Source organism: Neohortaea acidophila (genome assembly GCF_010093505.1).
Source record: "Neohortaea acidophila strain CBS 113389 unplaced genomic scaffold BDY17scaffold_10, whole genome shotgun sequence".
Taxonomy (NCBI): domain Eukaryota; kingdom Fungi; phylum Ascomycota; class Dothideomycetes; order Mycosphaerellales; family Teratosphaeriaceae; genus Neohortaea; species Neohortaea acidophila.
In genome coordinates, this window is record NW_022985519.1 from 168539 (window position 1) to 192293 (window position 23755).

The 23755-nt window shown below is 56.9% G+C and overlaps 10 protein-coding genes across 10 annotated transcripts; 5 read left to right on the plus strand and 5 right to left on the minus strand.

Annotated features, from left to right (window-relative positions):
- Window positions 1-59: 59 nt before the first annotated feature.
- Window positions 60-5031, minus strand: BDY17DRAFT_348515 (uncharacterized protein). Its single transcript, XM_033738145.1, has 6 exons — window positions 2653-5031; window positions 1657-1992; window positions 1053-1230; window positions 805-966; window positions 622-739; window positions 60-544 (listed from the first exon to the last, which is right to left on the minus strand). Exons 1-6 carry the CDS (start codon window positions 4880-4882, stop codon window positions 335-337), a joined length of 3234 nt encoding a protein of 1077 aa, XP_033586464.1. The 5' UTR covers window positions 4883-5031; the 3' UTR covers window positions 60-334.
- A 130-nt stretch (window positions 5032-5161) lies between these two features.
- On the minus strand, window positions 5162-8273 carry BDY17DRAFT_302883 (uncharacterized protein). The gene is made up of 6 exons (XM_033734467.1): window positions 8098-8273; window positions 6802-8044; window positions 6711-6751; window positions 6343-6654; window positions 6175-6282; window positions 5162-6122 (listed from the first exon to the last, which is right to left on the minus strand). Exons 1-6 carry the CDS (start codon window positions 8206-8208, stop codon window positions 5214-5216), a joined length of 2724 nt encoding a protein of 907 aa, XP_033586465.1. The 5' UTR covers window positions 8209-8273; the 3' UTR covers window positions 5162-5213.
- Window positions 8274-8763: 490 nt separating this feature from the next.
- Window positions 8764-10386, plus strand: BDY17DRAFT_302886 (cytochrome P450). The gene is made up of 2 exons (XM_033734468.1): window positions 8764-9730; window positions 9789-10386. Exons 1-2 carry the CDS (start codon window positions 8769-8771, stop codon window positions 10306-10308), a joined length of 1482 nt encoding a protein of 493 aa, XP_033586466.1. The 5' UTR covers window positions 8764-8768; the 3' UTR covers window positions 10309-10386.
- Window positions 10387-10490: 104 nt separating this feature from the next.
- Window positions 10491-11508, plus strand: BDY17DRAFT_302887 (uncharacterized protein). Its single transcript, XM_033734469.1, has 2 exons — window positions 10491-10680; window positions 10736-11508. Exons 1-2 carry the CDS (start codon window positions 10541-10543, stop codon window positions 11448-11450), a joined length of 855 nt encoding a protein of 284 aa, XP_033586467.1. The 5' UTR covers window positions 10491-10540; the 3' UTR covers window positions 11451-11508.
- Window positions 11509-11557: 49 nt separating this feature from the next.
- BDY17DRAFT_233168 (general substrate transporter) lies at window positions 11558-13150 on the minus strand (the record flags this gene model as incomplete). Its single annotated transcript, XM_033730248.1, has 1 exon — window positions 11558-13150. A coding segment is annotated over one exon (1593 nt), but the record flags the coding sequence as incomplete, so codon positions are not given.
- A 457-nt stretch (window positions 13151-13607) lies between these two features.
- BDY17DRAFT_326904 (beta-lactamase-like protein) lies at window positions 13608-14642 on the plus strand (the record flags this gene model as incomplete). Its single annotated transcript, XM_033737588.1, has 1 exon — window positions 13608-14642. The coding sequence occupies one exon, from the start codon at window positions 13608-13610 to the stop codon at window positions 14640-14642; it is 1035 nt and encodes a 344-aa protein (XP_033586469.1).
- Window positions 14643-14750: 108 nt separating this feature from the next.
- Window positions 14751-15764, minus strand: BDY17DRAFT_326905 (eukaryotic translation initiation factor 3 subunit F; the record flags this gene model as incomplete). Its single annotated transcript, XM_033737589.1, has 1 exon — window positions 14751-15764. One exon carries the CDS (start codon window positions 15762-15764, stop codon window positions 14751-14753), a length of 1014 nt encoding a protein of 337 aa, XP_033586470.1.
- Window positions 15765-15973: 209 nt separating this feature from the next.
- BDY17DRAFT_318531 (uncharacterized protein) lies at window positions 15974-18187 on the plus strand (the record flags this gene model as incomplete). Its single annotated transcript, XM_033736196.1, has 2 exons — window positions 15974-16163; window positions 16467-18187. 2 exons carry the CDS (start codon window positions 15974-15976, stop codon window positions 18185-18187), a joined length of 1911 nt encoding a protein of 636 aa, XP_033586471.1.
- An 849-nt stretch (window positions 18188-19036) lies between these two features.
- On the plus strand, window positions 19037-20511 carry BDY17DRAFT_318532 (putative casein kinase; the record flags this gene model as incomplete). The annotated part of the gene is made up of 2 exons (XM_033736197.1): window positions 19037-19235; window positions 19289-20511. 2 exons carry the CDS (start codon window positions 19037-19039, stop codon window positions 20509-20511), a joined length of 1422 nt encoding a protein of 473 aa, XP_033586472.1.
- An 889-nt stretch (window positions 20512-21400) lies between these two features.
- Window positions 21401-23170, minus strand: BDY17DRAFT_255807 (kinase-like domain-containing protein; the record flags this gene model as incomplete). Its single annotated transcript, XM_033731559.1, has 3 exons — window positions 21401-22961; window positions 23017-23093; window positions 23153-23170. 3 exons carry the CDS (start codon window positions 23168-23170, stop codon window positions 21401-21403), a joined length of 1656 nt encoding a protein of 551 aa, XP_033586473.1.
- Between the last annotated feature and the right edge of the window lie 585 nt (window positions 23171-23755).

Genomic DNA, 23755 nt, shown 5'->3' on the forward strand with positions numbered 1-23755 from the left:
ATGTAGATGGATTCGATGACTTTGGAATTCAATTGGATGAACAACGTAGAAAGGCTGGCAGCGTCGTGCTATTGCTCTAGGTTTCGATTGACCTACACACGCCAAGCAAGCACCATGATGTCCAACGACTGCACTTGAAACCCTAACGTGGTTCAATGGGTGCATCTAGACGCAGATCTCATGGCCTTGGCCTCAATATCTCGTAGTCGTCTGTTCTGAGATCCGCCGATGCATAAGAGCGCACCACCTTCGCATCAGCGTTATCCCAGCTTGCTCGTCAACGCGCGAGGGCGGCCAGCTAGATCTGATCAACTACTCGAACTACCCCCTTCACCTAAACACTCTTCACATTCGTACTCAATGCCAGTCTATCCGCTGGCCGAAGATCAATCGCACTGCCCTCCAGACTCTTCGCAAGCTGCAATAATTTCTCCTTGGCAGCATCTCGACTCTCCTGGCTCACGTTGTCTTCAGTTCGGATATTTGCTTCGATGATGTAGGCGCCACTTTTGTCGATGAGGTTGAGCTCGTCCTTGGAGGGCGTCTGGATTCGTAGTTAGCATGGGTTTAGCGATAATTGACGTCTTCCACATCGTATTCAAGACAGGAGTAAACACGCACCGGAGCATCAACAACCTCCCCATCCCCCGCCACCGTCACCTCATAAACCCGAAACACCCGTATGCCAACATGCCCTTGCACAAAGCGGTAGCCTTTAAGCACATACTGTCCTACATAGCTGCGACACATCCAAGGCATTAGTTCCTGCTTGCTCCCAGTCCAGTACAGCACAGTCACACATACCTGTACACCTGCGAGCCCGAGCGAAACTTGGGCAACTCATCGGCAACAAGGAGGCGCTCGCTGACTTTCCGCGCAGCGACATCCTTAATGCCGGCGTCGGGCGTCTCTTCGATGAGGAGTTTGTGCTGGTGCGTGTCGGGGGTGGTTTGGAGTCTGTGGTAGCTGTTATAGATTCGCCTCCAGTCAGTAAAATCATGCCCAGACTGTTTCCTTCGGCTGCGGTTCGTAGAATACAGGGGAAGTCTCACCGAAGTCGCTGCTGTGTCTGGCCCTCCTCACTCCTCAGCTGCTGGTAGATGATGTTTCGCTCGTAGAATGGCGCGGGTTGCATAGCCGTCACCCCGGCAAGGATATTGAGCACGAGGTCATGTTGCGCGGCGGGGATTTGGGAGTGGAGGATGTATTCATACATCGTCACTGTTGTTCCTGTTATGGGATTCCAGAACGGGCAAGGAAATGTAGGTTTTGTCGTTGGACTGCTGGTGAATGTAACGTGCGGTGGGGACTGGCTGGATTGGAGTTTGGATGAGCGTTGACTAAGCGCAAGGCTACACGGGCGAAGGCGTACTGCAGTACCTAGCACACGCTCTGGATGTACCTATATGCATGCACGAACATGGAGATTGGAAGAGTGGCAACGATGATACTCGAGCGATCACTCAGCACCGACGAAGGACGACCATTTGAAGACTAGGTACGATCGAGTCTCTATCAGGCAGAGTGCTAAACGTCTTGAGCCTCAACGGTAAACCCAAACCTAGGACTCATCTTATCTATGCCATCCATAACCCATACTATATACACCGTCTCTCTCATATCCACCCCCCGACAATCCGCCTCACCCCCACATACTCGCCCCCGCACTATCCACCGCCTCAATCTCATCCTCACTCCACACCCTCCGTCGAAACCTCGCAGGCAACTCCTCGCGATCCCAGAACTCGCCATGGGCAGGCTGCACACTCCCCAACTGCTTCCCGCTATGCCCTCCAATAGCCCCATAAGGAGCCACAGCGGCCGAAGCCGAGCTCGAACCTGACGAACCGGATTTCGAGGTAGACTTCTGCTGTTGCTGTTGTTGCCCTGCGAGGGGGCCGTGTTGAATTGCACGGCCGCGGTATTGGGCGAAGGATTCGGGGAGGGAGGAGTCGGGAGCTGCGGGGTGGGCGTGGGGGGAGTGGTCGATTTCTGGAGAGTGGTTAGTATGGTGATCTATGGATGTGTAAGGAAGGAGGGGAGAGATACGTTTAGGGATGGATCGCTTGCCTATGAAGCGGATGGAGGGTTGGCGGTGTTGCCAGAGTATGCGTGTGAGGCGCATGGTGGGTGGTGATGTGCTGGGTGTGGCGGGTTGGGGTTGCTGCTGTGATGGTTTGGCTTCGGCGGCGGTTGACGGCGGCGGCGTAGGGATGTTACCGGCTGGACGGCATTATGGCGACGAGGAGGATATTGTTTCTCTGCCTGCCGAGGACTGGGAATTCGAGAGAGCTGGTGTTGCGAGTGGAGGAGAGAACAGTTGGAGATGCGAAGTCGGCGTGGAAAGACAATGGAGCTTGGACCAGCTGCGTCGACTTCACTTCCACCCACGTCACTGGTCTGACACAACAGCACTGCATTCTGTGCATGGAGCAACGCATATTAGCAAAAGGAGACAAACTTGGGTATATCGAGTACATATTACAATCTGTTCCCATAACCCACCCATTTTCCAATCCGCTCGAACGCGCACAAACGCCCATGAGCCATTGGCGATTCCCAATTCATCTCATCTCCCGTCAACCGCCAAATCCACCTGCTTAACCGGATGCAAAAGCATAGCAGGCAAACACATCCTCCCCTCCCCCCTACCCAAGCCATCCGGACTCGGATCCAACTCCCACTCCTTCCCACCCACCCCATCCACCTTCACCCCCAACCACCGCTTCCACAATTTCTCCGCAAACCGCGCATGATAATACCACGTCGAAGGGTAAAAGTTATGCTGATTTTCGTCGCTGAAGACAGCCTGCAACCTGCCTCCGGTAGCCCCGTTAACCCCATTATTGAAAATCCCCGTCAGGTAGCCCAGCGGCCAGCGCCGGTCCATGTACACCGGATGAGGAGCATACACAGCCTTCAGCCCGTGCTGCAACGCCACGCTCGCAGGCCACATTTCGGAGAACATGGTGTGCCGCTCGAGGGACGTTTCGCGGTGCATGGTCTCCAGTAGGCGTCGGCTGAGGCGCGCGGCGGTGATGATGGCTGTGCGGCGCGGCGGGAATGTCTCCGTCGTGTTGTAGCCTGTGACGTCTTCGGCGAGGATCCAGTTTGTGCCGTCGGGGTCGAAGAGGGGGTTGAAGGTGATGAGGTCTGCTTCTTCGCCGACGCCCCAGTCGTAGTTGTCGTGGAATTGGTCGTGAGGTGCGATGGGGTCTTGTTCTGGACGGGCGGTTTTGTCGCCTTTGCCGGTGGGCCGTAAGGGGCCCCAAATGGGCCGAGGGAGGTCCGATGGCGCCTGTGTGTCGAGGTCTTGCTTGCTCGGCACTGCAGTTTGGTTGTGCACCATCTTGGAGAACTCTTGCCAGCTGCCGTGGTGGCCGGGGACATAGAAGCGACCGTTCCGCTCCCACAATTCCTTGCGCGGTTGCTGCTTCGCCCATTGGCTGATCTTGTCGAAGAGATGGTGGAAGTGGCCGGTATATCGTATGTCCATCTCCCAGTGCCAGAAAAAGTCGTATTCGGGATGCCTGTGAGCGAAATACTGGAGCGGCATATTGGTGCTGCGATACACGCCAAATACCGGCAGGTCGCGGAACACCGTTTGAGGGACGCCGCCGTAGATCAGCTCCATCTGCCGCTCGGTCCAGAGTGTTCCCATCCCGTGGAATTCGGCAGGCAGCGCACTATCAAGTACCTGCTGGTAGGTTTCTTCGTCCGACCAGAGTTGCAAGTCGTTGTTCTTGACGTGGATCAGGAAGTGCACCACATATTGCCCTCCGGACTGTAGCGCAAGCTCATTGATGATTGCACGGAGGTAGAGGATGTCTTCCTCGTCGTAGTGAAAATCGCGCCAAGTTCGAATGACAACAGCCGTCCGCGGAACAAGACGTTTGCCGTTCGGTCCAGTGGTTTTCTCTGCAGTCTCCGTTGCACTCTCGGGAGCCCGCCCGGAACCCATGCCGGTCGGCGAGTTGATTGCTTCATCTCCAGTCGGCGCGCGAAAACGATGCGCATTCGCCTCAATACACCTCTGCTGCGCATCCGCCCACTTCACCTTCGAGTAATCGACTTCCAAACTCCCACCCCAGACCTCCTGCGCCCCATCTCGATGACCATTTATGCCTGCGCCGAGCCCACCAGAACTCCGACTATATCCATAGCCATACGGCCCATAGCGCCCGAACCGATCAAAGCAAATATCATTCCGCAAGCCAAACAAATCGTGCGAGCCATACGCCGGTTCCGCAAAGCCCCTGGGAACACCAGGATAGACGAGTAATTGGGGTATTTCCGCCTTATTAGATGCATTCAAGAAACACGGCACTCTTTCTTCGTAGATGGTATTGATCCCCAACGGCTCGTAGGGATCGAATCGAACACCCGCCGGCATCTTGCCCTTAGGAAGCTGCGCCGTACTTCCATCGTCCGCATCTCCATCTGCCAAGATTTCCTGCAACGACTCCACGTCGTCCCCGGGGCGCGGAAACTCAGGTGTATTCTCCCTCTTCGGCACAACAGACAACACCCCGCCATAATACCTCTTGAGCAAAGGAAACCGCTCCCACTCAAGCGGCGCATCGGGCGGAGGCGGCGCATGCTGCACAGGCCGAGTGGCAATCCGATCCCCCCAAAGCAGATAAACAGCAAGCACAGTCACAGCAAGGACAAGCGCAAGGTTCCGAGTCCGCGGCAGACGCGGACACCTCCAAGCGCCTCGCCGCGTGCGCGGAGGCGGCTCGGGTTGGCCGAGCAGGGGTCCCATCGGTTCGGCGAAGTCGTTGCTCATTGTGCGCTTCTTCTCGGCATCGTAGGCGGAGGAGGAGGTGGTGCGGCGGCGCTTGTTGGTTCGCGGGGCAAACCATGAGGTGCCGGGGGCCATGCGGGTGCGCTCATGGGGATGCGCGCGGGGAGGGTGTGGCGGCGCACATTGAGGGGGGAAATAAGCTGGTGCGTTCGCTTGTGAGGAGAAGGCGGAGGAGGAGGCAAAGGTGGAAAGAAGGGCCGTTTACGGGTTCGAGAGATGTCAGGGGAGAGGGTTGTTTCGCCAAGAGCAATGGCTGCTCTCCCCAGGGAAATCAAGCGCTGACGTCGTCAGCCTTGACGAAGCTTGGGCGCATTGAAGCCTTGGCAGAGACAACTACCGAACAGAACGATGAACGTCCACAATGCAACACAGCTAGATACGTGTGATATAAACAACTAGACACAGCCTACAAATTCGCCTTCTCCCCCACCAACTCCACCGCAGCACTGCTCAAACAAGGCTTGCCCGTCTCCTTCACCTTGGCCGCGAAAATCACCTTGCCTCCCTCCTTCCACATCTCCGTCACAATCGTCTGGCCGGGCAGGACGACGCCGGAAAACCGGACCTTGATATTCTTAAACATGCCATACGTCTGAAAGACGTGCTTGCCGGAGATGCCAAACGAGGCGAGGCCGTGCAGGATGGGGATGTCGAAGCCGCCGACCTTGGAGAAGGAGGGGTCGATGTGGAGGGGATTGTAGTCGCCCATGAGGCGGTAGATGGCTGCAAGGCCTTCGTCTGTCTTCTCCTCGATCACTTTGTCCGGGGAGCGCTTGGGCGGATTGTTGGCGGCTGTGGCTGCGCCGCGTTCAGAGCCTTGCTTTGCGCCGCCGAAGCCGCCGGATTTGCGGATAAAGGAGACGCTTTCGCTGTAGAAGACGGGTTTGTTGGATGCGTCGACGGTGGTGTTGCCGCGGCGGACCAGAGCCGCATTGCCCTTGTCCACGACTTCGATGAGATGCGTTTCGGTGCGCAGATTGCCCGACGTGGGGATGGGGAACTGTTTGATCTCCAGATATTGCTCGCCGTGCAGGACCTGCCTCTGGTCGTAGTTTGGCACGAGATCTTTGACTTCGAATGGTGGCTTGGCGAAGTACGCGGGCACCACGCCGAATGTGGGTAGGACTGCGAAGTCGTTTGCGCCCTCGAAGACCAGGGGGAGTTCGGTGTGTTTGGCGCCGACTCCGAGGTTGTAGAGGATGCAGTCTCGCACGGTGTACGAGTAGTCGACGTATTTCTTTTCCATGTCCTTGACTTGCTGTTGTTTGGACAGATAGCGGCGGTTCTCCTTGTTCTCGTCCGACAACAGTGCTTTCTGTCAGATATCAGCGTCACTGTAAGCGAGAGTGTCGTCGTGGTTGACTTACGAGCTTGGGATTCTTCAAGACGTTGCCAATCGTGTATTTGCTGCCCTCAGCGGGAGTGTCCGGGTTGTCTGCCTGTCCATTGTCAAAGTCGATGATCTGGTTGAAGACCTGGTAGGTGAATTAGCAGCAGCCCACGCTCTTATTCCTCAAACCGTGTCCTCCGCATACCTTCGCGACAGCCTCAACCTCAGGCACACCCTTCTCATGCTCAAAGTCATAGCCCCGGGCTCGTTGCCAGCGCGTCGCGGCAAAGCAGCCGCTTCCAGCTTCGAAGAGCTGTCCACTCGCCGGTGGCTTCTCCGAGCACAAAGCAGTGACCAGGGGTGCAACGAACTCGGGGCGGATGGAAGACACCATCTCGTCCGCCCAGACCGTGCGGGTCATGTTGGTGCCAGCTGATGGCGCCACGACGTTGACCGTGATGTTGTACTTGGCTCCTTCTCGCGCAGTGGATTTGGTGAAGCCCACGATGCCGGATTTCTGGGGCGTCATTAGTCTCGGCTCTGACGCAAGCCTTTCATGGGGTGGCAGCTTACCGCTGTAGAGTAGTTGGCTTGTCCGAAATTGCCGTAAACACCTGTGGATCGTCAGAACAACGGTGTCGGCACCAGACATAGTGCAACTCACCCGAAGTGGACGTGATGTTGACCACACGACCGTATTTCTGCTTCAAAAAATGGGGCCACGCAGCCTTTTGAATCTTGTACACTCCCCTCAAATGGATGTTGAACACGGGATACCAGAGCTCATCCGTCATGTTCTGGAAAGCCTTGTCCCTCAGGATGCCCGCGTTGTTGACGACAATATCAATCCGGCCGTAGGCGTCAATGACCGCCTTCACAATCGCATCACCATCCTCGACCGACTTGCTGACTGCAATCGCGTCGCCCTTGGCATCGCGGATTTCCTGTGCCACTTCCTCTGCGCCCTTCAGATCGTTCACCACGACCTTCGCGCCCAGCTTGGCAAAGTCCATGGCATAGGCGCGTCCGAGTCCGGCACCAGCTCCAGTGACAAGAGCAACTCGACCCTTGAAGTTCAACCGCTCTCCCCCTGTGTTCGCTGGAAGCTTGTTCGCCTGCTCCAACAAAGCAACGCCGTCAAAGACAGCCGAAGGATGCTCGGCATTCCTGAAGTCGACGACTTTGTCCCAGTTTCTCAAGACCACATCAGCGGTCAGACTCTCATCGGGCTTTGCAAGGAAACCCTTGGATCGCTCCCAGCGAATCTTCGAAAAATGGCCGGCTGCCGCCTCGAAGATACTGCCGGACTCCTTGCAAGATGAGTGGGCAAGGATCGCGACGAGGGGGACGACGTAGTCGGGCTTCATCGCCTCCATCATCTCCGGTGGCCAGACGGTCTGCGTCAGTCGACTAGCCGCTCCGGGGGCGTAGACATTGGCGAGGATGTTATATTTCGCACCCTCCTTGGCCAGCGTTTCGGTGAAACCAATCAAGGCAAATTTGGCGGAAGCGTAATTGGACTGGCCAAAGTTGCCAAAGAGGCCTGCAGAGGAGGAAGTGTTGATGATCCGACCATAGCGCTGCTTCCGGAAATGCGGCCAAGCTGCACGGGCGGTGCGCATGCTTCCATGCACATGGACCTCCATGATCGCGTCCCAGTCCTCGTCCTTCATGTTGCGCAGGGTGATATCACGAAGGATGCCGGCATTGTTGATGAGGATGTCGACCCGGCCATACGCATCGATGGCGGTTTTGATGATCTTCTCACCCTCCTGGACGCCATTGTAGTTGGCCACGGCTTCGCCTCCGGCGTCCTTGATTTCCCTGACGACGACGTCGGCCACCGCAGCAGCGTTGCCGCTCTTGCCGCCGGGCTTCCCGTTGAATGTTCCGCCGAGGTCATTGACCTAAGACCGTTAATGATGGACGATGGGGTGGTACATATACTCCCGAAACCTACCACCACCTTGGCCCCGCGCGAGGCGAAGAACTTGGCAAAGATCTTGCCAAGGCCATTACCTGCGCCCGTCACCACCACCACCTGGTTGTCGTATCTAAGTTGTTCCGCCATTGTGATCGATGTTAGATAGGGTATGTAGCATGAGAGGTTGAATGGGGAGAGAGTGGAGGTTGCGGTACATCAAAGCCGAAAGCTGGGGTCTGATTCAGCCGAGGCAGCTGCCCCGCCACTCCACAACTCCGCGGCGCTCGGTTCTTCACTCCCGAACAGCCACACCTCACCTTTGGCCACGATCGTATCAAGACTTCATCGAATCTCGGCTGACAGGACTAGCGGCGGCCATGAAGTCCCCTTCGTGTTCGTCTCTCAATGGCTGTGTGTGTCATCTTTGTTCAAAGATACTCAATGCCGCGATAATGCTTTCACCCGAATGCTCTACATCCACGAGATGTGATTGTACGGTCGGCAGAACTTCTCGATCTTCGTTCGAGCATTTCGCAACAGAGGTTTCGTCGTATGCATGGCGCCAATGGGCGTCCCGTCAATAATACGCCGTTCCCATCACGTGGAGAGCTCGATCCATTTGACTTCATGCAGCTCAAGAGTGGGTCCGGTAGAGCATTTGCAAAGTGTTCAGCAGTCGTTTGCACTCTTCAACCAATTGCATCAACATGCTCGACGGCGTCCTGCAGCCTCTCATCGCCAATGCGACTTCCTCTATCGTTATCTTGTCACTCACGCTGCTCCTAGCGTATCTATGCTACGCTCTATTCTCCCATCCACTCTCTCATATCCCGGGGCCTCTCCACCGACGGCTCTCCTCCATCCCGCTCCTCGTATCCAATTATCGCGGCACAGAATCCAGCCAAGCAGCCAGCCTTCACGCCAAATACGGCCCCATTGTTCTGCTAGGACCCAATGACGTCCACATCAACGACGGCGGTGCTATTGCGCCCATCTACGTTGAAAAGGGCGGCTTCCGCAAGGCTCCGTATTACCACAGCACCGACATCGACGGGCTGCAGACCATTTTCAGCACCACAGACCCGGAGTATCGTGCTGTGCGAGCCAAAGCTGTAGCGCCCATATTCGCCACCAGTAAGATCCAGAGTGACGGCGCTCGGATCTTGCACGACTGTGCAGACGATTTTGTAGCTGCACTGAAGAAGGCCAAGAATGGGGTACATGAGATTGATCTGATTGATCTCGCGAGACGCTACTCCCTCGATGCCATGTCGGGATATGTGTTTGGAAAACGGTATGGCGCATTCACCGACTACACTGGGACCGAGACGCTCTCCGCGACCCCATACGTCAATTTCATCCAGGCCTTTACCCGCTTCTTCCTGGTCCCGAACTGGATTTTGGGATACCTGCTCGCCTTCCTAGGCTCAGTATATCCCAACCAGGAATTCGAGACGTCCACAGAGAAAGTCACCTCCTACGTCCAGAGCCTGGTCGACGAAGCGAAGCAGGGCGGCGGCAAGGACACTTTCCAGAAGAGACTGCTAGACGTCGGCATCTCCGAGGCTGAGACGATGGTTCAGTGCGAAGACGCCATTTTCGCTGGTACGGATGCTCCGGGCACGACTCTGGGCCTCCTCGTGTGGAATTTGGTCAAGCAGCCTGAGTAGTAAGACACCCAAAGCTGGTTGGAAACAATACCGCCATACGTAGCTGACAGTCTCTAGTATTCGGGGTCTGCGCCACGAGCTCACCGACGGTCCTATGGGCAACATGTCACTACTCCGAGCTACCGTTCAAGAGGGCAATCGAACGTCGCTCGCAAACCCCGTTCGCCTCCCACGCATCGTTCCCCCCCAAGGATGGACGTACACTCCCTCAGCCGGTGGGAAGAAATCCTACCATGTCCCAGCAGGCACAGCGGTAGGGATCTCCGCCTACTCGCTCCATCTAAACGAGACCACTTTCCCATCACCTCACGAGTTCAATCCCAGAAGGTGGGTGGAGAACGGGCAAAGCATAGCCACAAGGGAGATGAATCGCGATCTATTCGCTTTTGGCGCCGGGTCCAGACAGTGCATAGCGCAGAACCTAGCGATGGAGGAGATGTTCGTTGTAATCAGACGACTTGCCGAGAGCGAAGTGCTGACTGGTGCGCAAGTGGTGTGCGAGGAGGTGCGATTGGGAGAATGGTTCAATACGAGGCTGAGGGACGGATGCAATCTGAAGATTCGCTGGACAGTGTGATTGCCATGTGCTTGGAGGGCGTTATTATTCAGCCATCACAAATAGACTCGCATCTTCAATCAATGGAGAGATTGTGCTACTGTTCAACTACTGCCCGTGCATTCAACGAGGCAGAGCGGTGTCGGACGCTGCAGTCGGCTTCTGGCGGCAACGGACTCGACTCCTCCCCCACTCGGCTGTCACTTCACTTCATCCACTGCCGTCATATTTCTCCATCTTGCCATTCTTGTCAATGTCAAATGCGATAGAAAGACTGACAAACATCACCGCATCAATTTCTTTACCCACATCCAACTCCAACCAAATCATGTCTCAACCCATTGATAACGAGATCAAGGGCAAACTGGCCCTTGTAACAGGAGCCTCCGGCGGGTAGCACCACCCACCCCTTCCAATGCGAGAACAGATTGACTCACACTGCTTGCAGCATCGGCGCAGCATGCGCCCGCGACCTCTGGGCCAACGGCGCCTCCCTAGCCATAACCTACAACTCCAACAAAGCCCCGGCAGACGACCTGCGCACCGAACTCCTCAAATCATCCGACGCCGGCACCCGCAAAATCTCCGTGCACCAATGCGACGTCGCCAAACCCGGCGAGCTGGAGCGCCTGTACGCCGAACTGGCCTCGGAGCACGGCCAAAAAGGCGCGGACATCGCCGTCGTGAACGCGGGGTTCGGCAAGCGCATCACCAACATTCTCGAAATCGGGCTCGACGACTGGGACTACACAATGGACGTGAATCTGCGCAGTTCGTTCGTGCTGACGAAGCTTGCGGTGCCGCACATGCTGGAGCGAGGGTGGGGGCGCGTGGTGTACATTTCGTCTATTGCGGCGCAGGGGACGAGCATTAATGGGTGCCATTACTCCGCGAGTAAAGCGGGGGTGCAGGGCATGTGTAAGAATTTGGCGGCCAAGATGGGCAAGACGGGGATTACGTTTAATGATGTTGCGCCGGCGATGATTACGGAGACGGGCATGATTAGGGATGAGGAGATGTTGAAGGGGACGCCGGGGGATGTGAAGAATATTCCTGTGGGCAGGAGTGGGAGGCCGCAGGAGTGTGCGAACGTGGTTACCATGTTGTGTCGGACGGGGTACATGACGGGACAGAGCATTACCATTTCGGGTGGACTGAAATGAGGGGGTGCGTATGGGAGACATTGTGCAGTAATGGGGAGATAGAACGCATATCATTCATCTATATCCTCATCTTCACTCGTGACACTTGGATAAGCCGAACCTCGCACCCGTTTCTTCCCCGCCTTGAATCGTTCAACACTCTTCTTCACCCCAAACCCATCCTCCAACAATTCCCTCGCACCTTCGAGCTCCAATCCCGCCGTCTCGGGATAAATCATCCACACCACGCCCCAACCAACAGCACAAATAGCCGCATACAGCGCAAAAGTCACCGTCGCCCCAAGCCACTCCATAAGAGGCAAGAACGATACTCCAATAATAAAGTTCGACGACCAGTTCGCCGCAGTCGCAATCCCTGAACCCAGTGATCGCACTTGAAGGGGGAATAGCTCGCTTTGCTGCCATGGGACGCAGCCGAGGCCGGTGGCGTAGGCGGCGACGTAGAGCATCATTGCGGCAATGAGGACGCCGGACCATGGGGTTGAATCGGCTGCGTTGACGCCTGGTGCTGGGATTGAGCTTCCTCTCCAAACATCCATGAAGCTGAAGCTGAAACTGCACACGCCCAGGCCGATGACCATGAAAGGAATGCTAAAAAGGAGCATATTCCTCCGCCCGACGGTATCGATGAAGGCGAATGCGGCGATGGTGAAGAGGAAGTTCGTGCCCGCGACGGTTAGAGAGGTGCCGATGGGGTAGACGAAGCCGACGAGCGCGAAAATGGTGGCGGAGAAGTACATTAGGCTGTTGAAGCCACAGAGTTGTTGGAGGGCGTGGAGCATGCAGGCGATTGTCAGAGCGCGGCGATGAGGGGGTCGCGTGGTAAGAGATTTGAAGGTGGTTTGTAGGGTTGTTGTGCTTGAATCGTCCAGGCCTAGCTTGGCTTCGGTTGCGATTTCGTCCTGGATGTCTACGAGGACGTTCTCGACCGCGGCTTCTCGACCTTCCTGCTCCGTTAGACCGCCATACACTTTGTGCAGCACGGTTCGTGCTCTCTCCGTTCTGCCGTTCTTCACCAACCATCTCGGCGTCTCGTACAAAAGGCCCAACAAGAAGAGCTGCGCAATGGCGGGAGCGGCACCCAGTCCGACCATCCACCTCCATCCAGCCGGAACAGAAGCCAAACCCCAGCCGGCAAGATATGCGATCACTTGAGCGCCGGTAATAAACAAACTTTGGATCGTCACCAGCCTTCCTCTCAACTCGGCCGGTGAGAGCTCCGTAATATACAAAGGCGTAGCCGCAGACGCAAGTCCTATTGCAGCACCCACGACCGCGCGCCCGACAACCATAATCCACACATAGGTCGCCACAGCCTGTACCAAAGCACCGATGATGAATAAAGTAGATGCGATAACAATCACCGAGCGCCGGCCATATTTGTCAGCAAAGATGCCAGTCGTAGGGGCGGATAAGAGAGCAAAGAGCGACGTCGCAGCAGTGACCAGACTCTTGTCGGCGGTGGTGAGCGCACGTCCAGACAAATCGGAACGAATGGAGACGAGAGTGGAGGAGATGACTCCCGTATCGTACCCGAAGAGCAGACCAGATATGCCCGCCGTGCAAGTCAGAAGCCAGACGGTCTTGCCGGCTGTTCGTAGGGTTATCTTGGTTTGAGTGCTTCGCGTTCTGCGCGTCCGTGTGTCCTGGCCATCGCTGGGGTCTGCGAGTAGCGGCGCATTGGCTGCGGTGGAGTCGTCTGCGGGGCGCATATCTTCCAGCTCGACGGCGTCATTCTTTGGCATAGGTACGCGCTACCTTGATTGTCATTTCATGTTGGCGGGCGCATTGGAATGTGGTGCTCGTTGTTGTAGAAGCGGGAGCCGTCGACGACAGGAGGTTCGTCGTCCGCGTCGGCGATGACTCGGTCCGAGCGCGGCCAGCTACGTCCAACCACCTCCTCCTCCGCCGCCTGGATGAGATCTATCATGTATGCATGTAAGTTTTGGACCAGTCGACGGATACGAAGGTTTATGGTTCGCATCAAACACTCTCGAGAAGATCTGGAACTCGCATGAGTAGCGGGTTTGCATCACGGAGTCCAACGTAGTTGGGCCAATCACCGTACCATCGACAGCACTTCCAACGGAATGTATACGAGCATTCTCTGATAGCAGCATCTCCCCCCACTCCGGAACTCACCCAACAAACCCCAAAATGAGCAACCTAATCGAGCTGGACTCGCTCTCAATCCTCGCAATAATCGACAACGAACTCGACCCCATCACCCCCTCTCAAAACGCCGCCGTGCAACAAACCCGCAACCTCAAAACCATCGGCCTCAACGGCCCTACTGCGTCCAACCCAGATCGCCATGTCCTGCGAATGGACAACATCTGCTGCAGCGCCCACGGCCTCTCGCTCATGATCACCGGTGTCAAGGACGGGAAAGAGCACACCATCTTATTTGATACGGGGCCCGAGGAGTCGGCGTGGGAGCGAAATGCTACGCGCTTGAGAGCGGATATTGCGAAGATTGAGGCGATTCAGTTGAGTCATTGGCATCGCGATCATTCTGGGGGTATGTTGAGAGTACTGCGGATGATTGACGAGGCTCGAAGGAATGGGGACTCTACGCACGCCACGTTACCCGCTGTTCGAGTTGACTTGCATCCCGCTAGACCGGATCTACGAGGGATGCAGCCTTCAGATGCGTCGATAATCTCCTTCGAACCTGATCCTACCTTTCGCGAAGTCGAGGAAGCGGGTGGCTTAGTGCACAAGAGTGATCAATCGCATACCGTGCTTGACGACTACTTCTTGATTTCCGGAGAGATTCCGCGAGTCATGCCGTACGAGAAAGGTCTGAGAGCTGGAGTGCGATACGATGAAGCGGTGGGCAAGTGGCAGACGGACACGACGATTACCGACGAGCGCTTCCTCATGTGCAAGCTGAAAGATCGTGGGATTGTCGTTTTCACGGGCTGCAGTCACGGCGGCGTTGTGAACTGCTCGAGACACGCTATTGATCTGGGCAAGGGCACGCCGCTCTACGCAGTGATGGGCGGCTTCCACTTGGCGGATGCGGAGGACAAGCAGATCGAGGACACGGCGCAGGACTTGAAAGCCCTAGGCATCTCGGTGCTACTCCCGGGACATTGCACGGGTTGGCGGAGCAAGTTTGAGCTGCATCGAGTCTTTCCTGCAAAGAGTCTTGTGCCGAGTTTTGTGGGCGGTCAATACGTTCTCTGACGGCATGTCATTGGCTATGCTCCGCTCGCATGGCTACTCCATCGCATAGTAGCCATTCAACAATGCTACCACGAACGCCCAAAACTCCCATCCCGCTTCCGTAATCTCTCATGATCTTTGCCCGCCTGACCTTTGCTGCTGCTGCCCATCTCTCCGCGGCTTCTGCTCCCCACCAGTCGTGTTCGATGTTCCCTCTCCACCGCCCATCGTCAATGTCGCGGTAGCCAGACGATTCGAAAGATCGATTTGCGTGCGAATGGTGTTGGCCAGATACGACACCAGCAAGACGTCCTGGATGTGATTGTTGAAGTCCTTCTCAATCTCCTCGGGCTGCACCTTGGGCGCCAGACTCAGTGTGTTCATCAGATACTGCCCGAGCGCGGAAGACGGCTCGGCCTCCTCGTCCAACACATTCGACACGTAGTTTGACACCCGCTCCAGCATTTCCAACACTGACTCGACAGCGCGCTCCAGCGTCTCGACATCCGATGGAATCAGTTGCGATCGGTCTTCCCGATCTCTCGCGCCTGCAATCAACTCCAGCCCGCTCTTCTCCGCGTCGCCATACTTGATCTCATGCGGCACAGGAATGAAGACACAGCTGTCCGCCGCCCGCTCAGCCGTCACACCAATCGGCGCGCTGATGTACGTGTCCACCTGCACATCCTGGCCCGCGGTGGTGCTCGCGGTGAGATGCACAGCAGGAAACGGCCACGTGCCCTCGCCCTGCTGCCCATAAAAGTTCTGAATGAGCGCGCTAAAGGTATTCAGCTCCCTGCTCGTCGCATACCACCCGACGAGCACCTCTTTCGGCGCGGAGCGCAGGTGCAGCGCCAACATCTGCTTCTGGTAGTCCATGTCGACCTCGACCTGCTCCGTCGTCTCGGTGTGCGGGACGGCGTAGCAGTTGCGGATTTCCACTTCGGTGCCATCTTCGCTGCGCACGCCGAGGAGGGTGCCGATTACGCGGTCTTGGTCTGCGGGGCGGCGCGAGGCGTGGTCGAGGATGCTGAACAGGGCTTGGGGTTGGATGGTGACGGCTACGGGCGCGGTGGAGAGGGATTGGGAAGAGACGGTGGCGGGCGCGAGGGGGCGGGCGAGGTGGAGGTAGTTGTTCGCCATGATTGCGGTGGCGTTTGGAGAGGGGTGGAGGTGCGAAAGGTGGGAGTAGGAGGTGTGGTTGAATTTCAAGCCGCTTGATGGCGATGGATGTTCTGCCAAGATTTCAATTTGCAGCGCGAAAATTAGTGGACACCAGATTTCTTATCGATAAGGACATCATCCATTCGTAACTTTTTTGTTCGGACTTCCGTGCGATCAACATATGCGCCATGGCTCCATTTAGAGGAGGCCGAGGAGGCCGAGGAGGTCGAGGAAGTCGAGGAGGTCAGAGAGGCGGTCAAAGAGGCGGCCAACGAGGCGGCGCAAGAGGAGGCAAGCTTGCGAGGAGCGGCATCCGGACAAGAGCAGGTTACCGCAAGTTTGACAGCCAGCGAGTGCAGGATGTTGAGCCCTCAGACAGTGAGGGTGACCAGTCTGACGGGCAAGAAGGCGAGGATACCACGCGGATTGAAGAGGAACTTTCCAACGATGATGAAAGTCAGGATGATGTGCCAACGGCTCGAGCATATAACACGTTGTTGCAGGGTTTCCACCAACCGACAGAGCATGAAGGCAGGAGTCGCAAGAGGAGGAAGATACAAGTGGAGGCGGAGGAGGAGGACGAGGAGGCTTTGAGCGCACACAGCGACTTAGAGCAGGATGCTGAAGCGGATTTGAACGAAGAGTCTGATGAAGCACCAGAAGAGCCACTGGTTGCTGAAGACGTGGTCGATGCCGACGATGACGAGGATACCGCCGACCCCTTCCAGGTCCATTTTGCGCATCCGGACGACAACGAGCTGTCTAGACGTCTGAAAGATGTCCAAGCTCAAACGTGGAAGCCAGACAAGCAAGCATACCCGGGCGTGGGCAATTTGACGATCATGGTGCCGGAAAGCCACCAAAGCACGGCCATTCGAAAGGCAAATCTGCTTACAACAAATGCCCTTCCATTGAAGCAGCGCCTGATCCCAGCCGCACAAGCAGGCTTGGGCCAGCTTGATCTCTTGCAACAAGCAGTCGCCCCATACATGTTCAACTACATGGATGTCATGCTGGGAAATCGAACGCCCCAGAATGCAACGAGGCTTAGGAAGCTGGCGTGCTTGCATGTGTTGAATCACGTCCTCAAAGGCCGTGATAAGATATTGAAGAACAACGCCCGGATGAATCATAACGATCAACAGCAAGAGCTAGATCTTCGCGACCAAGGCTTCACGCGGCCCAAAGTACTCATCTTGCTGGAAACGCGACAGATGTGCTTCAAATACGCCGAAAGCATCGTGGACCTTTTCAAGCCGGAACAGCAAGAAAACAAGCTGCGATTTGAAACGGCCTTTGCATCGGAAATTGAGGACCGGGAAAACATGCCTGAAGACTTCCGTGAGCTTTTTGAAGGTAACAATGATAACAACTTCATGACGGCCTTGAAGTTCACCCGCAAAACGATCAAATTCTATTCCCCCTTCTACGGCTCCGATATCATCCTGGCCTCGCCTCTCGGTCTGCGCCGCATCCTCGAGAATGAAGACGTCAAGAAGCGGGATGCCGACTTTCTGTCGTCCATCGAGGTGGTGGTCGTGGATCAAGCAGATGCGATGCAGATGCAAAATTGGGAGAATGTCGAGTCCGTCTTCCGCCATATCAACGGTCCGCTTCAAGAAGCGCACGGCTGCGATTTCAGCCGGGTGCGATCTTGGTGTCTCGATGGGCACGCGAAGCACCTACGGCAAACGCTCGTCTTTAGCGCATACATCACACCCGAGATGAACAGATTGTTCAATGGCAATATGTTGAACGTCGCCGGAAAAGCCAAGCTGGTCCCTTCTTATACAGAAGGAGCGATAGCAACGACCGGCGGCCTCTCCATCAAGCAAACCTTTTCTCGCTTCGACGCCTCCGCGGCTGCGACAGACCCCGACGCCCGGTTCCAGTTTTTCACCACCACCGTCTTGCCTACGCTCCTGCGACTGCCCAAACCAGCGGATGGAGCGAAGGGGATACTGATCTTCATCCCTTCGTACTACGACTTCCTGCGTCTGCGCAACTTCTTCGCCACCAGCACACTCACCGCCAATCTCTCCTTTGGCGCGATTCACGACTACTCCGACGTATCATCGCAGCGGCGTGCTCGCTCTCACTTCCTCAGCGGCCGACACAGCATTCTGGTCTACACGCAACGAGCGCACCACTTCTATCGTTTGAAGGTGAGGGGCGTGAAGCGAGTGGTGATGTACGGAGTTCCGGATGATGCGCGCTTCTACGAGGAAGTGGTGGGAGGGTTTTTGGGGACGAGTGTGGAGGAGGGTAGGGTGGGGGTGGAGGAGACGGGATCGCGAGTGGTGTTTTCGCGGTGGGATGCGTTGAAGCTGGAACGTGTTGTGGGGAGTGGAAGGGTGAAGAAGATGATTGCTGGCAAGGGAGATGTGTTTGATTTTGTTTGACCTGATGAGAGACTGTCTTGACTGGCTAGAGACGACCAGTTGATTCCATTCCAAGACTACCAATTGAATCCAATAAGTGACTATTAATGCGATGTGGAAGCATGGAGAGCGATGTAGAAAGCACACGGAGCTCAAGGCTCCCGTTCGGCGGTGTGAGAATAGCAGCTCGAATGCAACTCCGATCGCCTGCTTTGGAATCGGCCGGCACTGCAGTAGCGGGCGTTGGCTTTAAGTTCTAGACTGGCGGAGGAGGAGATGAGGCAAAGGCAGCTCAGCCTGTGCCGTGAGAGAAATGGGAACTGGAATTGTACGGGCATGCACAATGCATGCTGGACGGTCCATTGCCACGGTGGCACAACATATAATAGATCGCAATCACGACATTCTCCTCCGTCCATCGGTTGCGCGAGGCTTTACCTTGTTACTCACTCGTTCCTGCCAAATCTGCCTGCGCCTGCCCGATTTTTAGCCTTTTTTCGCAGCTCGGGCCACCCGCCCGCAGATCGGCCGCTTCTCCGCCCTTTCTGTTGCCTGACCCATTCGTTTCTTCAAATCCCCCCTCAGGCACTGCTCTGCTCTGCGCACCGCACCGCACCGCATTCCACCCTCCCCGACGGGCGTGCTCTCCGCCGTATATGTCCCTGCCCGTCCTCGCCGCGTCGTGCATCGCACGCTAGCCCGCCGCGTCCCCCCCATCCGCCTCCTCCCCGCGCCGCTCCGCTCCGCCTTGGCCTCCTCCTCGTCTCCTCCTCCACCACCACCACGGCGGTCGTATTCAACTCCAAGGAGCCCGGGCAGAGTCAGACTCAGCCCGGCGGCGGCGGCACCACCACCACTAACACCAGCAACATGGCGTCGTCCAGCAGCAACGTCGTCGGCGTGCACTACCGCGTCGGCAAGAAGATTGGCGAGGGCAGCTTCGGCGTCATCTTCGAGGGCACGAACCTGCTCAACAACACCCAGGTCGCCATCAAGTTTGAGCCGCGTAAGAGCGATGCTCCCCAGCTGCGCGACGAGTACCGCACCTACAAGATTCTGGTGGGATGTCGTGAGTATTGCCCATCAAACACACACAGAAAGTCTGTGCTGACGCATGCCTAGCCGGCATCCCGAATGTATACTACTTTGGCCAAGAAGGCCTGCACAACATCCTCGTCATTGACCTCCTCGGCCCCAGCTTGGAAGATCTGTTTGATCTCTGCTCCCGACGCTTCTCCATCAAGACGGTTGTTATGGTCGCCAAGCAGATGCTGTCTCGCGTGCAGACCATTCACGAGAAGAACCTCATCTATCGCGACATCAAGCCCGACAACTTCCTCATTGGACGCCAGGGCACCAAAGGTCAGAATGTCATTCACGTTGTCGACTTTGGCATGGCCAAACAGTACCGAGACCCCAAGACCAAGCAACATATCCCCTACCGAGAGCGCAAGTCTCTATCAGGCACTGCAAGATACATGAGCATCAACACCCATCTCGGACGAGAGCAATCCCGCCGTGATGATTTGGAAGCATTGGGTCACGTGTTCATGTACTTTCTACGCGGCGGCCTTCCCTGGCAAGGCCTCAAAGCTGCGACGAACAAGCAAAAGTACGAGAAGATTGGCGAGAAGAAGCAGACGACCGCCATCAAGGACTTGTGCGAGACCTTCCCCGAGGAGTTTAACAAATACCTCTCCTACGTGCGAAATCTCGGCTTCGAGGACACGCCAGACTACGACTACCTCCGCGACCTCTTCACCAAGGCCCTGGCCAGCACCGGAGAAGTGGAAGACGGCGAGTACGACTGGATGAAGTTGAACAACGGCAAGGGCTGGGACATGCCATCGCGAGCATCCCAGTCTCACGCCGGCCGCGGCGATGGAGCCGATCCATCGCGCGCCGCAGTCGTCGGCGTCGCGCCCCCGGGCGGCCAGCGCGCATCCCGCGCACAAGTCTCTCAGGACCGCCTCAACGCCGAACTCCCCAAACCCGGCGCAGCGCGGACACCACAAGGGCAAAACGGCAGCAAACCGCAAGTGCGCCGCAACCCCAACAGCGACCTGGCGAAGCGCGGCAGCAATGGCCAGATCCTCGATGCCGCCGGCCAAGGAGGCGACCAAGCGTCCACCACGCCGCACTTTGCGAATAGCACCCCCAATCTGCCGGGACGCATGAGCACCGCAGCCGTCAACTCGCGCCAGCCATCCGGCATCGCAGCGCCCAACACCCAGCGCCCAGCAGGCCAGCAAGCGACGAACAACGCACAGCAGCAGCATAACGGCGCAGATGAGGAGCGAGGCGGCGCGATGCAGAAGCTGCTGAAAGTGCTGTGCTGTGGATAGGGTCGCAAGCACCGCTGTTTCTTCGGTTCTTCTTCCTCTGCTTCTGCTTCTCCTTCCCGCCGCTCTGCGCCGCAAGCTGCTACTTCGTCGTCGCAGCGGCTGTCGGTTGTCGCTGCGAGTGCGACGCCCATTTTCGAGCTGGCGGGTACGGATGCGAGGCGGTGAGTTTCCTTGCGGATTCGCCGCCGCTTACTTCTGGGGTGGGTGTGAGGAAGGCCCCTCAAGTGGCGAGACGTCACCCGGCTACTGTGGAGCAGATGATTCTCTGGACTGGGACTCGCAAGGCCATATTCGCGTGGGTCGCATTTGACGGGCGGGGCGTTTGGACTTCGCTCTCGAGCCATACCACTGGCATCACCAACAGCCGGAACGTGCAACGAACGCGAACCGCTTATTCCTTGTACCAGAGATAGAAGAGGAGAGAACGAGGGAAGAGGGTGGAGGGTGGAGGGGGAAAATGAAAAGGGAGCAGTATTAATGTGATGGTGAGTGGGGTCGATTTGAGTGCAGGGCAGCTGAACGGAATGCAATGGATCCACACCTCACCGCTCGCGCTTCTTGTTTTCTCTGCTGTTTCGCAACCTTGTCATTCGCAGGTTTGGCGGGAAAAGAGGAGCGATTGGTGTACATGGTACGTGTGTCGGGCAGCCCTTTATTGTTTGCGCGAGGAGTTGGTGCTTGTCTCTTGGGGGCCAAAACGGATGAGGGTGAGGTAGTTTAATTACTGGAAGAAAGGAGGGATGATAGATAGAGACGGATGCAAGCTGTGACCAATGCAAAAACCCGAAATCGATACATCATGTACATCTCCCGTTCCCCTGCTTTATCCATTGCCCAAAACGCCCCAGCTATGCGAAAAACATCAATCCAATTCCATCTCAGTCCACCCTCACCCCGCCGAAGGCTTCACAATCCCCTCCTTACAAAGCACCGCCATCTGCTTAAACAACCGCCTCCACCCAACGGGATCGCCCTTGGCCTTCAAAAACCGCACCTCCAACACCTCGCCCCCCAACCGCTCCACCACAATCTCCCCCTGCAACTCCTGCTTCCGCGCGTCGCGCGTCTTCACCCTCAGCCGCACACTACCGCTCCCGGTGCCCTCGATGGCAGCGAGAGAAGCGGGCTCCGCAACGGGGACGTTGAGTCTGTGCAGCGAGGCTGTGAGCATGGGGAGGAGCTGCGAGGGGGGTAGCAGGGAGAGGAAGCGGGTGAGGGAGTGCGAGGGGACGATGTCGGTGAATTGGCGGGCTTGTTGGGTTAGGGTTAGAGGGACAGAGGGGGTGGGGTGGAATTGCGACATGCTGGGGTCTTGGGAGAGGGTGTCGAGGAGGGAGGAGAGGTGTGTTGTTATGGTGATTGAGGTTGTGTGGATGGGTTGGGAGGCGGAGAGGAGGGTTGTGCGGGCTAGGGAGGGCCGGGTGGCTTCCCAGTCGAAGCCGGGGAGTTCGGCGAGGGGGCTTTCGGGTTGCGTGGAGGCGAGTTGGTGGTGATGCAGCTGCGAGTCGACGTCCATTGCTTCGCCGCTGGGTTGGGAGACTGGGATTTCGGCGGAGAAGTCGATGCGTAGACTCTCGAGCATTTGTGTCGCCAGACTGACGGGATTTGCGACTTTGCCCTTTGCATTGAGATGCGGATTCGCGCGTGTAAACCACAGGTGCTTCCGCACGTCCTGCATCGTGAAGCGCTCGCGCGGCTCCACCTTCAACATCCCTCGCACCAGACTCATCGCCTCGGCGGGAATCTTCGCCCACAGCTCGTCCGTCGGACGCCCATGCGTGCGCACATAATCGTAGTACTCGTAACTCTCCTCCGCCACCGGCGAGTCCCAAGGCGTGTTGCCGGCCAGCAGCACAAAGAGCACAATAGCGCAAGACCATACGTCGGAAACCTGCGGGTCGTACCCCGACTTCTCCTCATCTTTCTTGCGCTTGCAATTCGCGTTTCCCACCGCCAGGATCTCAGGTGCAATGTACGGCGGACTCCCACACACCATTCCACAGCTCTTGCGCTCTCCCGTACGCGGGAGAAGAAACCGCGTCGCGAGTCCAAAGTCCGCAAGCTTGAGATCCCCACTAGCACTCAGCAGCATATTCTCCGGCTTGACATCGCGATGCGCCACCCCTTTCCCATGACACCAAGAAATAGCACTGCTCAGCTGCGCAAAGTAAAAGTGCGCCACGTCCTCTCCCACGCCTTCGTCGGCTTCAATCTTGTCGAACAAGTCGCCTCCATCGGCGAGTTCGAGGGACAGCCAGATCCAGGCTGCGTCTTCGCCCCAGGAGAGGAAGCGGATGATGTTGTCGTGCGGGCAGACGGAGGCGTGGTGGGTGATTTCGAGCTGGATTTGTTTGGGGCGCAGGTGGCCGGTGCGGAAGGCGTGGTCTTTGTTGATGAATTTGACGGCGATGACGGGGGAGGGGGCGTGGAAGGGGGTGGCTTTTTTGATGCTTTGGCGGGGTTAGGAAGTCGTTATGGGACGGCGAGGCTGGACGCTGGACTTACGATGCATATGCACCAGATCCTATGGTTTTGGAGACGAGGCGGAAGGGGAGGTTGGTGGGGAGAGACACAGCTTGGGACTGGAGACGTTATGATTAGCACAGCATCCATCCGAGATTGTCTTCCATGAACGACATACATTCGGAGGGCCTCCCATCGTGAAAGAACCAACACAAGTCACCCAAGAAGCTTCCTAGGTCCCAACAACATCCACACACATACGTAGCTCCAGTGAAAGTAGTCTTCGGAGAGTTAAGCCAACACGAGATGAGAGCGTGAAGTCGCGCTCTCGTTGCACTCAATTAAAACTCAAGCCTAGTCCCAATCAGGCAGTAGTAAATAGAGCGCTCGAGCCATCACACCTTACATAATCCGTCACCACCATCCTCGCCAAGCTTTACGGCACACCAAACCTCCCACTCCCCCAAAACTCCCAACTCCGAACGCAACAGCCGCCGCGCTTCTCTCTCTCCACCGGCAATTCCACCTCACCTAGCGCGCCCTCGTTGGGAGAGGCGGGCCCCCCACCTCCCATCCCCGAAAGGCGCGCTTGCGCGCGTGACGATCCACACGCACCCCTTCGCCGAGTCTCTTCCGACCTTCCTAATTCAGCAAAGCGCGGCAATCGACGCTGGAGAAAGACATCGCCGGCGTAAAACCGGAGGGAGGCATGAGGCGAACAGGGCCCAGGTTGGGGCGGGGTGGGCCCGGCACTTTGGGATGAAGGACACTCGGTCGAGGT

What these genes read in the sequence shown, in the direction of transcription:
- BDY17DRAFT_348515 (XM_033738145.1), bottom strand. Translation starts at nt 4,882, where the DNA reads ATGGCCCCCGGCACCTCATGGTTTGCCCCGCGAACCAACAAGCGCCGC. An exon ending in CAGACACAGCAGCGACTTCG is followed by an intron (nt 967 to 1,052) that starts GTGAGACTTCCC and finishes AATCTATAACAG; the next exon opens with CTACCACAGACTCCAAACCA. An exon ending in GGGAGGTTGTTGATGCTCCG is followed by an intron (nt 545 to 621) that starts GTGCGTGTTTAC and finishes CTACGAATCCAG; the next exon opens with ACGCCCTCCAAGGACGAGCT.
- BDY17DRAFT_302883 (XM_033734467.1), bottom strand. Translation starts at nt 8,208, where the DNA reads ATGGCGGAACAACTTAGATACGACAACCAGGTGGTGGTGGTGACGGGC. An exon ending in AAGCCAACTACTCTACAGCG is followed by an intron (nt 6,655 to 6,710) that starts GTAAGCTGCCAC and finishes ATGACGCCCCAG; the next exon opens with AAATCCGGCATCGTGGGCTT. An exon ending in TCTTGAAGAATCCCAAGCTC is followed by an intron (nt 6,123 to 6,174) that starts GTAAGTCAACCA and finishes GATATCTGACAG; the next exon opens with AAAGCACTGTTGTCGGACGA.
- BDY17DRAFT_302886 (XM_033734468.1), top strand. Translation starts at nt 8,769, where the DNA reads ATGCTCGACGGCGTCCTGCAGCCTCTCATCGCCAATGCGACTTCCTCT. An exon ending in TTGGTCAAGCAGCCTGAGTA is followed by an intron (nt 9,731 to 9,788) that starts GTAAGACACCCA and finishes GACAGTCTCTAG; the next exon opens with TATTCGGGGTCTGCGCCACG.
- BDY17DRAFT_302887 (XM_033734469.1), top strand. Translation starts at nt 10,541, where the DNA reads ATGTCAAATGCGATAGAAAGACTGACAAACATCACCGCATCAATTTCT. An exon ending in GTAACAGGAGCCTCCGGCGG is followed by an intron (nt 10,681 to 10,735) that starts GTAGCACCACCC and finishes CACTGCTTGCAG; the next exon opens with CATCGGCGCAGCATGCGCCC.